General features: G+C 42.2%; 1 protein-coding gene across 2 annotated transcripts in view; it reads left to right on the top strand.

Moving 5' to 3' along the window:
* TTC29 (tetratricopeptide repeat domain 29) overlaps nt 1-12,906 on the top strand; it is a 1,214,048-nt gene that overhangs the window by 1,069,610 nt on the left and 131,532 nt on the right. The window contains exons 12-13 of one of the 2 annotated variants that reach the window (XM_078677660.1): nt 8,120-8,164; nt 9,263-9,307. In XM_078677660.1, the coding sequence (XP_078533786.1) occupies nt 8,120-8,164; nt 9,263-9,307 (90 nt within the window). The remainder of the gene's footprint in view (nt 1-8,119; nt 8,165-9,262; nt 9,308-12,906) is intronic. The other variant, XM_078677661.1, reaches the window with a different exon arrangement.

Below are 12,906 nucleotides of genomic sequence, written 5' to 3'. Positions count from 1 at the left end.
CCTCTTTATGTTTTATATTAGTGATTCCAGTTTAAATAAATTACATTTTTTAAATGTAATACTTTCTTAATGATTACAGGCCTGTCTCTATTTCACGTTTCTCTTAACAGCATTCTTCCCTGTTTCCTATTAATCTTTACAATTCTACTATGTTATACTCTTAGTGTCCCCAAGTTAGCATTTTTTCTGACCCCGTGTATTTGTTTTCCTTGCTTTTCTACCTAGAGATTTTGTTTTCAGGGGTATTATACTGAGATAAACATATGTCACCGATTCCACTACATTATCTTTTCACAACTTGTGTGGGGAATATAGATTTCCACGGAGAAACACCCAATATATTATTGGATCTTACAGCATCTTACCAATCAATTTAAAATATTAATAGGACAGCAAAGAGAGTGCAGAATTGCTTTAGAAAACTCTGTAGCACTTCTGTGTGTTTGGCAAGAGAAAATCAATAATCATTCAAATTATATGTATCTATATATCTGTCTTGATAAGTTTTTTACAATAAATCACCAGTGTGTCTATTTTGATAAAAATGTATTTAGGCCTCTATTTTAAATCTGGCAGTGCAGCACTCCTGCTATGTCTCCTTATTCCCTCTAATCCAACAGGAGAAGAAGCCAACTCCTACTGATAACAGGCCACCAAAGCAACCTAGCTTTGAGGACCTGACTAGTAGAAGCAACTCCACCAGACAAATATGTTAGCACTAGTCTGTGCAACAAAGAGATAGGCTGCTATCTCAGGACTGGTGGGAAATGTGCCTTTTACACATTCATTCTGGGCTTGGTGGTTGACTCTCAAGAAGATCCCCCATGACCGTTTATCTATCAAATTCCAATGAGGGATAAATACAAACTAAAATACGTTAGATCAAGTTAATATTATGACTTGCATCCTGGCTACATCTTACTCCCTTCATTCATTGTGAGTTCTGTTAGTGTGCGATAATTTCATTTCTTTTTTGGGGGGGTTATTCATTTATTTCATGTGGGGTGCTCTATTGCCCAAGATACATAGGTAGGAAAACTCATTTTTCACAGAGACCAGTGAAATATGGAAAATATTTCCAAAGGGCCGTCTGCCGTGTGAAGCAGGGGTTGGTCGTCTGCGACAGGTTGGGTGAAGGGCCTCGCTGAAGGTCAGTCCTCTGGCGTTCCCCAACTGTACAATCTCTTGGTCCCCTCAATGTAACTGGCTTTGGGCCCATTTTTGAGGCAAGAAGTTGACAGATATGCACTAGCACAGACTGGCATACAACGTTAGAGCCATGCTTACAACCACAGTGTGAGTTAAACCACATCTAAGTGCGTCACAATGTTCAGTGCCTCAGAAGTTTCAGGGAAGTTCTGGAAATCAACATCCACATCTTATAAACTTTCAATTTACATAGAATCTGTATATAGCACTGAATAACAACTATTTAACATGGGCACATGTCCAGACATCCATTGTTGATCATGTGTTGTGAACAGAAGTTTTGGCTTTTTTCAAAGATTTTTGTGCAACCAACTTTGGCTTTAAGTAACAACCTATTTAGTAACATTCCTCTGCAATGTATACCAGGGGCCGTATTGTGCTCATAGTTCATTTTCCTTGTATGCGCTGGGTGCACCTTTTAAAAGGTGCTCCTGGCCTAAACAAGGAAAATGGGATGTATTGGGATAAATGCGTTGCCCCCAGGGCAGCTGCAAACTCGCACTGTGCTTGGGGCAGCACATTCATGTGCAAAACGGAGCAGCTGCTTTAAAGCCGCTCCGTGTTTCACATTGTGGGCAGAAACCAGCCTGCACTTTTAAGGGGGATTAGAGATCCCCTTGCAGATGGGTGCAGTGAGTGACAGCACCCGCCTTCAAGGGAATGTCTGTGGGGTCCATGGGACCCCCTTTCTCCTCTCCAGAGAGCTGCCATCAAAGACCTCACTGTCACTACACCTCCTGACATCTTCTTTGCCTCTGTTGCTGGATCTGTAATATGGCGTGGGCTCAGAGGCAAAGAGATTCCCTCATTTCATGGGGCCATGCCCCTATGCAAATGAGGGAACGCCCTCTGATGCTAGTGCTGGCGCTTTATGTGCACCAGCTCTATTGATATTACAGAAGGGGACGCACCAGCCACCTAGCCTGAGGGGAAGTCAGACAATGGTGCCAACGTTGTCCCTATGTTCCTGCCGACCTATGAAGAAGAAGGACACTGAAGAGCTGCAAAAGCACCGACTGTGGAAGAAACAACTGTCCCAGCGCCAGCCCCGCCGGCCAGGCTGCTGTTCCCAATAGGGTGCACTAAAAGTCATCTTGCACTGCAGCTGCTGAGCCTCCAAAGCATGGGAGACCTCTCTGCCTTCAACTAAGAACCAGGGACTCCATTAGAGGAACAGAGCTGCTTCCTTGAATCCTGCAGGCACCCAGAAGCAGACCGAGACTCTGGAACAGCAAATACCTGATGCCTCAAAGCATCACTACAACCGATCTTCCTAGCCCAAGCTGAAGTGTGCCAATGATGCTAGCGTGGTCTCCCAGCCCTCCAGAGACAAAACCCACCTTGGACTTGCCCACTGTGGTCTTCCCGACACTGCCTGCAGCCTCTATTTACAGGCCCTCTCTATCGCGAGTGCTCCCGGTGATGAAAACCCAACGCCTAAAGACACCTATGCACTCATCGGCCCTGGCCCCTCAAGATGAGGATATAAGGTGTACCCACATTCCGAGCCTTGAAAGAGTTGAGTCCCACTGTTGGTTCAGTCCGACTAGTTACTCAGTCAAAGTTTGCAGCCTCTTTTTCGAAGGACCGATCGATCTCCTTAGACTTCAATGGGGCACCCGATGCAGTAAGACACCTCTGTCTCCGGCCGTCTGGTGCTTCCCAAAGTAAACTGTTGGTGCTGCTTTGGACCTTGCCCCATTTTCACCTTAATTCCAGATGACTGGTCCCGTCAGTCGCTGTTGAGTGCCCGAATACAATACAAGTTTTTCCTCCATAGGTTAACATTACAGTGAAATACTCCAATTCCAATTTAAAGAATCACAAACCTGTTTTCTTCAAACCATGCTACTTTAAAGAGTATTTTCTCGATTTCATGATCTTGGTGCCTAAAATTATATAAAGGTAAGTGGTATTTTTATAAATGGGTGTGGATCTCCTTATTGAGTCATGTGTATCATCGATTGGCTGTGTGTGTGCGCAACAGATGTCTAGGCTGCTCGACCACACTACCACCTAAAAGATCACCTTAGGACTGCTAGAGCAAGCCCTTATCCACTAGTAAGGGAATACCTGGACTTTTTGCACAGTATACCTCTTTTTGGTATACCATATAAAGAGCCAGCTTCTTACACCTTCCCTATCTGTTTAATGCCATTTTATTATTTATGTAACAGTTCTGTAGCCTGGACACAAGGCCCAGTAGTGTCTGAGCTCTTCAGCTAGAGTATCAATATTCAACAAATACAGCTGAGCAATCATATTACAGAAATCAGAAGGAAAGCAATGAACCCATTGATCTGTGCTGAGGCAAATGTATACACAAAACAGGAAACAATTAGTGGGCTAAACACACTACTTTATATGGGTTTACCCTTTAAGGCAATTGAGCTCAAGGAGAATAGTACAGGGATTATATGGTTGAAACAAGGACTCCTGGAGGTCAGATGAACAGAACAGTGATTTTGACAGTAGCAAGGTGAATTTTATAAATGTCCAACTGAATATAATTACTGTAATGCAGTTCTGAGAGAAGCAACGCTCGTACCCCTTTCTCAAGGTATTGTTCTGTAATAAAAGCTTTTATCCCATGATTCAGTTTCAGGTAGTTGTCTGCCTTCTTGGCTATGATGATGTAGTTATGTCAGTTGAGACTGTCTAGAGAATATCTAGAATGAAGAAGTCAAGAGATTTGGAACTATTAATAATGGTCTTTGTGCATTTCAAGATGTCCTAAAGTCAATCCAATTTTAAATTGTGTAAACAATCGATAGGGTGGGATGAGCGAAACTCTCACTATGTCACAGGTGCATTTTATGTGGTGTTGTGTCATCCAGTATTGGATGTGATCAAGTATCTTGGCAGATTAGGGTCATCATCAGGGTAATACAAAAAATGAGTTGGATATTGTTGGTATATTGGTGTAAAGTATATGCCTAATAAAGTCTCCAAGGAGTTCAAAAAAACAGGGGAACAAGAGAACAAGCTAGTTAGAAACTTGAAGTATTCCTTGTAATACAAGAATGGAAAAGCCTCAACCTTAATCTGTACAGAGCAATCTATAAGATGCAAAACAAACCATTTTGGTACTCTGGCTTCAAACCAAATTTGTTTTCTCAACGTTTGTAATATGGTGTCAAAGTCAACCACGTCAAAAGCCACTGATCCACTGATAGATCACACTGACTCAATAGGGATGAGTCTCTATTATCAAGGATGTGCAAGGGATGATCAGTGATTTCAAATATGTCTGTTTCTTTAATGCAGTAGGCTGAAAGCAGGTTGCTGATTATCCAAAGAATTTTGTTTCACTAACAAGCTGTTTCTGTTGGAGGTTCTCATGGGTTCTAGCCAGGAGGGTGAGACCAGAGACAGGACAGACGTTAGTTAAGATCTTTTGGGTTAGGTTCAGCAATTTTTAAGGGGATGCAGACATGTCCTACTTAAGAACATTAATAAATATCCATTACGATAGCCCTGGGTTGATGACGTTGGTCCAATGTGGCCTTCTTGCTCTAGGGCAGAGGTCTTCAAACTGTGGGGCGCGACCCCCAGGGGGGTCCTGTAGCCCTAGGAAGGGGGGTCGCAGATTCCCCAGCTTCACTTGTCTGCCGTCCTGGGATGGCTGATTGAGATCGTCATCAGCTGTTTGCCTGAATGAAAGGCAAATGCGCTGGTAATCTTCAAGTGTAAAGGATGCTTGAGAGCAGTTCTGGCTCTTTCTGAAGACAAAGGTGGGTGGTTTTTTTTTAGTTGAAGTGGAAAGAGTTAACGACTGGGCTGGGAAGTTCTATCTTTTAATTTTAACTGCATTTACACAGACCTTTGTGCCCCTAAAGAGGTGTTGAGGGGCAGTTATGTAAAAAAAAAAAGAAAACTGCATTACTTATGGTCTGATATTATAAAAAGCTACATTTTGAAAGCACCATTTTATTGTAAAACTAGTCACACGTTTTGCAGCATTGTATCTTACCCTGTGTGTAATGCAAGTATAAAAAATTGCCTTGCATATTCACAGTGCTTTCTGTCACAGGCTGTGACTTTGTAGCACTAAAAATACACATCACTATTCTCCACTGCACCAATCAAGATTGAATTCTGTGGGTCTCTGGTTACACACAGACCTCTGCAGTGCATTAACTAATAGATGTTTCACAATGTACTACCGTGCATTTCCCACTGAGCAATAACTTATTTTATTTATTTTTCATTTACACTGCCCATTATTTTATTTGTAGATACCTGAAGGTGAAATACCTAAAAAACGTAAAACAAATTTGGGCTTATTTATGAGAGGCTTGCATCGCTAGAGCATCACTTTTTTTGATGCTCCGGTGGCGCAACCATCTCAACCATACCTATGAGACAGTGCAAAGTCACCCTGCATGGCATGGCTTTGCATTGCCTCATATGGAGTAATCAGTAAGACATAGCAGCGCAAGTCACTGCGTTGCTTTACTCTGCGTCAAGGAGGTATTCCATGGGCTTTGCATGGGGTTCCCACGCAAAGTCCATGGATTTTGATGATGCCCCATATCTACAAAATCATGTAAACCTGGGGCAGCTCCAGTGGAGGCGTAACGAGGAGAAATGTTCTAATTTCTCCTCGTTTTTTCCTCTTTCCATGTGTGCTGCATTCTTCAGCTCTCATAGAAATAGGAAAACGCCCCTCAGGATTGTTTTGGTGAAGGAAAGTGCCTCCTCCCGTAAAAAAACAATTCTGCCAACGTTAGTGCTACGCAGCAATTTGTGAAGGGAAAAGAACTGGAATGCAACTTATTTCATGATTACAGTTTATTCCTGCCCTTTCACATTGGCATTGGGCAGCGCCGCAAGAAGACTTGCAGCACTGTGCTTCGCCAATTCCTCATAAATAAGGCCCTTTGTTTTTAGCTACACTTTTGGCTACACCCCTACGCTCAATTACCTTTGTGTTGGATATAATGTTATATGTAAACTCCCATTCTATCCAATGGGACAGATAGCCTTTCCATAGTGAAAAATGAACACACTGTAATTCACTACCAGAACATGTCACACACACCAGTACATGTTTTACCTATAACATACACAGCACCCTGCCCACAGAAGATTAGGGCTTGGCAAGTGGGTGCACTTGCCAGGTCGACATGGCAGTTACAAACTTCACGCAGACACTGCAGTGGCAGGTCTGATAACCCTTTTATGGGCTTCTTGGGTGAGTGGCACAATCAATACTGCAGGACCACCAGCAGAATTTGAGTTACAGGTTCTGGCACCCTCAGTGCACTTTACTAGGGACTCACCAGTAAGTCAAACATGCCAATCATGGAAACACCAATCCATAATACAATTTATAATAGGAGCACTTGCACTTTAATACTGAACAGCAATGAGGAAATGTGCAGAGACACTGAACCAGCAAAAGCAGAGGCAAAACTAGGTTAGAAAGGAAAAAAACAGGAGAAACATGCCAAAAGATGGCAGGTATTACAGGGGCATTTATAGTTATCGATAAATGTTGATGACGAGAAGAACCAGTTTCTAGAAAATGTTGTCAGAAGGGGGTCCTTACGCCTAAAAAGGTTTGACAAGGGAGTCTCAACATCAAAAAGTTTGAAGACCACTGCTCTAGGGCGACCCCTATGAGATCTAAAAAACGTGCTGGGCTTGAGCTTGGAAATTGTGTTAAAAAGTTCAGTCTCTCCTACGTCATACAAAATAGACCAAATGTTATATGATTTTCTGCACAATATATGACCAGAAGTGTTAGATGAGGCAGCTTAAGGGAGGCTTAAATGTGTTTGAGTTTTGAATAAAAACTGGTAAATTCCTTGCATTTATTCTCTGGGTCATCCATTGTGGCTCATTATGTCTATATTGAGCCTCCAGATGGCCTCATCAGATTTCATGCCCTTTTGTTCTTGAATGATATTGTTTTCATTTGTTATGCAAAACATATTTAGCCACATTAATCATGAAAGGTGTAAAACAGATACCAAAAAGAAGTTTCACTAGTATAAACAATTATCTATATTATTCTGTTATCCAAACTGTGTAATATCCTGCTTAGCTGCAACTTTTGTTGTGAATTGGCACACACATTTCAGTGGGGATGGATAGGAAAAAAATAATGGATACATTTGTAAGAAGTAGGATAGCAAATAGTGTCAATGTTAAGCCATGGAGAGCAAAGCCAAGTGCATTTGCTTCAAGGCATTATCTTTTTATGCCTTAATCAACCTACAGTAAGGTCTTAAAGGAAAGACCATGAAAAGAAATCCTATCGGGTCCAAATTTGCCATTGTTTAAGAAGTTTCCTACATGCAAACGTTATATGTCTTCCTCTGTAACAACAACACCAATTCCGTAATGAGAAGAAAGTTTGTCTTTGTCTGCTTTTAACCATTTTTTATTTGTTGGGAGAAATCTCAAATTTAAATGTGTTTTTGACACAAACTACAATTAATTTATTGTGACATGTATAAGAACATTGCAAGCATCCTCTATGATTATAAACATTGCAGCCAGCTGCTCATCTAATAAACAGGGAACACAAACCATGAGATATTGTTTACATGCTTAACCGTATCTTGATAGTAAGTTGATGTATTAACACAAATGAGTCTCACTCATGCACAAGGGTGCAATGTAAATAATTATGTATCTTCTTGTTCATTCTTGGCTGCATCTTTGGACCTTTCGTAGACTGCTTCTTAGGCACTTAATAAATTTAAATGGAGAAAATCAAACTAAATGCCCTTCACGCATGGGGATGCGCCCACTTTCACAGCAGCTCTGCACCCACATTCATAACACAATAGTAGGAAAATCTGTTGCCTGTATTCCAGATGTGTTTTACAGTTTCTATTTTCCTGGTAAATTCGTCCAGATGCCTTCAAAATGAACTATCTTTCATTACAATCTATAGCTACAGAAGCTGACCTCGTCATTAATGGACAGGAATCCCAACTTGGTAAGTGATTTGATCCATCACAAAACGACTTAATCACATGATTGACCACAGCTGAATATAATACCTGTGCAGTCCCAGTCTATATGTTAGGACTACTTCTACATAAGTGTTATCTGCAAACCCAGAGAATCAAAAGTGACTAAATGCTACTGAACTGCAATGTTTTGCCATTTCTAAAAAAGTGTCAAAATTGGCTTTCATAAATATATTTTACCAATCAGTTAATTGAGTCATTCGGTATAAGTGAAAGAACATAGCTGCCAGTAAATATTGAATTATCTACTTGTGTGTTGGCTCAGACCCTGAGTGGCACATGGAACAATTGCCTGCATCAGCCAATTTAATGATATACAAATGGTATCAACTCCTATGATGACCATTCCATAATAATCCCTACCACATTCAGCTAAGATGCATTTCAGTAAGTCAAATCCTTAAGAAATTCTCTGTTGAGTCAACTGATACAGTGTGGCTCTACAGCTCATGCTGGCTTGTAAATGTAAGGTACCAGTTACTGTATATTCATAAGAACCAAGAACAGTCTGTAACAACACCATCAATTCAGTAATGAGAAGAACGTTTTCTGTCCGCTTTCAACTATTATTTGTTTGCTGAAAATTATCTCAAATTAAAATGGGTTTTTGACACAAACTACATTCAATATATTGTTTAATGTGTAAGCAAATTGCAAGGGCCATCTTTGATTATAAACATTGCAGTAAGATGGTCATCTATTGAAGAGGTAACACAAACCAAAGAGGCTTAAGTGTATCTTCATAGTATCTTGATGTTTTAACACAAATGAGTTCCACTGATGCACAAAGGTGCAATGTAATTAATTGTGTATTTTATCTTCTTGTTCATTCTTGGCTGCCTCGTTGGACCTTTCATAGATAGCTTCGTATGCACTTAATAAAATTAAATGCATAAAATAATACTAAATGCCCTTCATGCATGTGGATGCACTGACATAAACTCTGCACCCACATTCATAACATTATAGTTGCCTGTATCCCAGATCTCTTTTACAGTTTCTATTTTCTTGGTAAATTTGTCCAGATCTCTTCAAAATTGACCATCTATCATTGCAATCCATAGATACAGAAGCCGACCTGGTCATTAACGGACAGGAATTGCAACTTGGTAAGTGATTTGATCCATTAGAAAACCACTTAAACAGATGATTGTCCACAGATGGATGTAATACATGTGCAGTCCCAGTCTAAATGTTAAGACTACTTCTACATAAGTGTTGTATGCAAATACAGAGTATCAAAAGTAACTCAATGCTATTGACCTGCAGTTTTTCCCTTTCTTTAAAATGGCAACATTGACTTATATAAATATATTTTGCCACTCAGTTAATTGAGTCATTCTGTATAGGTGAAAGAACATAGCTGCTAATTTACATTGAATTATTTACTTGTGTGTCAGCTCAGACCCCGGGAAGCACATGGAACAATTGCCTGCATCAGCCAATTTAATGATATACGAATGTGATCAACTTCTCTGGTGACTATTCCATAATAATCCCTACAGCATTCGGCTAAAATGCATTTCAGTAAGTCAAATCCTTAAGAAGAAATTCTCAGTTGAGTCAAGGGATACAGTGTGGCCTTCATAGCTTCATGGGAGCTCTACTCATGCCTTGTAAATGTAAGGCAACAGTTACTGTGTATTCATACGAATCAAGAACAGTCCTTATGATTTGTTGGCAGAAGGTGGCTTTAACGTACAAGGGTCCTGCCGGAGGCTATGTTAGAATATGGTGCGCACTTATTTAAGTGAAGCACCTTGTACTAATCCTGACAACCCTTATGGTGGTTTTAGTGGTCTTAGACAACCATAGAAGTGGTAGCTGTGGAGAGCAGCCTTCAGGCTTATCCAGGAGGAGTGTTAAGCAGCTTGTTTTACCAGATCTAATCATGTAGTGTAGGTTACACGGAAAAAAACTACAGTGGACAACCCTAATTGGTGCTACATCTTTCTCCGCGCAGTTTGTGGTCGAAAGGGTGCACGCACACTGGGGCCCCCACCCCCCCCCCCCCACCCAGGAGCCTCACTGAAAGCCAATAGTTTCCCACATTTTGAATTACAGCGATATGGCCCTTCGACTATCCAGGGAGAAGCAACAACTTAATTTCGAGGGTAACAACATTGCTCTATATCCTGACTTTACAATGGTGGTACAGGAAGCCAGGAAAAAGTTCTTGCCAGTCAAAAAGAAGCTGAGACATGCCCAAATAGACTATGCCATGCTGTACCTTGTGCGCCCCCGGATCACTCACCAGGGAAAGCAACATTTCAACACTAATCCACAGCAAGTGGAGGAGTTTTTGAAGTGCATCAACCAAGCTATCAAAGACAATGATGCTGGACGCTCTTTGGTATGTTCTTGACCGCCAATGTTAGAACAAGACTAGAACCCCTATCTGTGGCAGAAATTTGGAGATGATCCTAGACTCTCTGGGAGGCATATGGAGTAAAAGTAACATAAATATTCTGTAACATATGTGGCTAAGAGTGGCATTCTGTGAAATGGGGACAGAATACGCTCAATCTGTCCACACTGCAGACTGCCTCATTGTGGGGTTTTTTCTTGCCGCAGCTTCATATCCCAAATATTTTTTTTTTCTGCTTGAACCCCTGGGTTGAAATGGGACAGAACTGTGTCAGTTCTGTGCCAGTATTGTGGAAGGGGGCTGGCTGCGGTGCCCCCTGGAGACAGCTACCCAGAAGGTGAACCCTATTGGATTGGTTAAGACTTTCCTCCCTTCTTTTTTGTATTACTTCGCATATTCTAGTTCTCATCCTGGATTTTCTACGTTGGTCAGCGAACTTTAGGATATTGTTGCCATTAGATCATCTGTGTACGGAACCTGAACTGTTAGCAATGGGAGGTATTGAAACAGACTTACATGTAGTGGCATTAGTAAAACGTGTTTCTGGGGAGGGAGGTTACTTTTTTTCCGGCAAGTTGGGGAGGTTGAATTGGGCGGGGGAGGGTGGGGGCTCGCAACCTCTTGTCTGCCCTTTTAAGGCATTGGATTCTGGGGGGAAGGGAACTTGTTGTCCGACCACTTGGGGAGGTTGGAGAGGGAGGGGGAGGAGGGTACGGTACATCCTTAAAAAGGTATAATATGAGGCACTTGATGGAGACACATGAAGTAGCCCGTGTGGAAGTTACTCGGAACATAAATGCATTTTCCGCTTACTCCACATATGCCAGAGGCACCGCAATACTTATAAAACAGAACACACACCGTATGTGGCCATGGGGTCATTGCAGGACACACAGAGGCGATTCGGCATCTTGTGGTGTGTCCAAACGTAGATGACCCCTCTTTCTTTAACATTTGTTGGGGTAAGGTGCTTGATATAGGGTCCACATATGTTATTTGGGGTGGAGATTTCAATACCATGCTGGACCCTCAAAAGGATAGATCCAACCCTCAACCTCACCACTTTACAGCTACGCAGCACCAATTACATAACATAGTAAAGGAACACAATCTGATCGATACATGAAGGCTTATCCATTCCCGGTTAGAAGAGGGCACTCATTACTCTGCAGTACACTCTTCATGGGCCCAGCTTGATTATTGGATAATCTCGAAGGGGATGGCTCCCGAGACAGCACATGCCCAACCTTTAGCGCGCACCTTTTTGGACCATTCCCCTGTGCATATCATGCTTTTCCACCATTAGACTGTATGCCACGTGCCGCTTGGCAAGTCCACCCAATGGCGTTACTGGATATCCCCTTTAGAGAGGAGGTAGGGCAAAAAATACAAGACTTTTTCCATAGAAATGCCCGGTCGGTCCTTCACATGGCCACAATATGGGAGACGTTCAAGGTCACCACACGAGGCATGTGTATTGCAAAGGCGGTTGGAGTGTTGCAAGGCATACATAGAACCCTTAACCGCCTGGAAACTAAGATAAAACACCTGTAGAGAGAACTCTGAGCCCCTCACTAGAGAAACAAAAAGGAATACCAGGGATAAAATGACTAAATATGGGGAAGCAGAGGAGAGGGAATCCCTTTTTCGCGGGAAGTGCTTCCGGGCCCGCAGAAATGGAGGAGGGGAGAGACCCGGGAAGGCACTGGCAGAACAAATCGAATACCCCCCTTCTCCAACTATATATTGGAGATACAGAAGGATAGGGACACCACACATAAAGACTCCAAAAGTATCTTGTGCACTTTCACCAGCTACCATAACGATCTTTACACAACCAAAGAGGCACAAACCATGTCACTAGAAACATACTTAGAAGAGGTGGTGCTGGGATGGCTGGGGGACGCAGACATCGAAGAGGAACAAATCAAGCCGTCGGTGATGCAGTTGCGCTCTGGTAAAGCCCCCGGATCGGATGGCCTCCCAGCCGACTTCTATAAGGCATACGTAGACACGCTGACTCTGACCCTTAAACCGGTATATGAGGAAGCTAAGAAAGAGGGTATACTCCTCCTCATGATGAGAGAGGCTACAATACTACCTTTGTCGAAGCCTGGGAAACAAGGGAGTAAGTGTGAGTCATACAGGCCGCTCTCCTTGATCAATTGTGATGTTAAATTATAAGCTAAGGTGCATGCTAACAGACTCAACCTCTTAATGAATGCTCTAGTGCTGCCTGCCCAGGCGGGGTTCATTCCCGGGAAATCAACATCACACAACCTTAAAAAACGATTCTCGTTGATGCAGGATGTGGACCCCGAGATAGAGGCGGTGGCGGTT

The sequence above is a fragment of the Lissotriton helveticus genome, chromosome 2_1, assembly GCF_964261635.1.
Source record: "Lissotriton helveticus chromosome 2_1, aLisHel1.1, whole genome shotgun sequence".
Lineage (NCBI taxonomy): Eukaryota > Metazoa > Chordata > Amphibia > Caudata > Salamandridae > Lissotriton > Lissotriton helveticus.
Note: the sequence above shows the minus strand (reverse complement) of the source record. Positions and strands in the feature narration are given on the sequence as shown.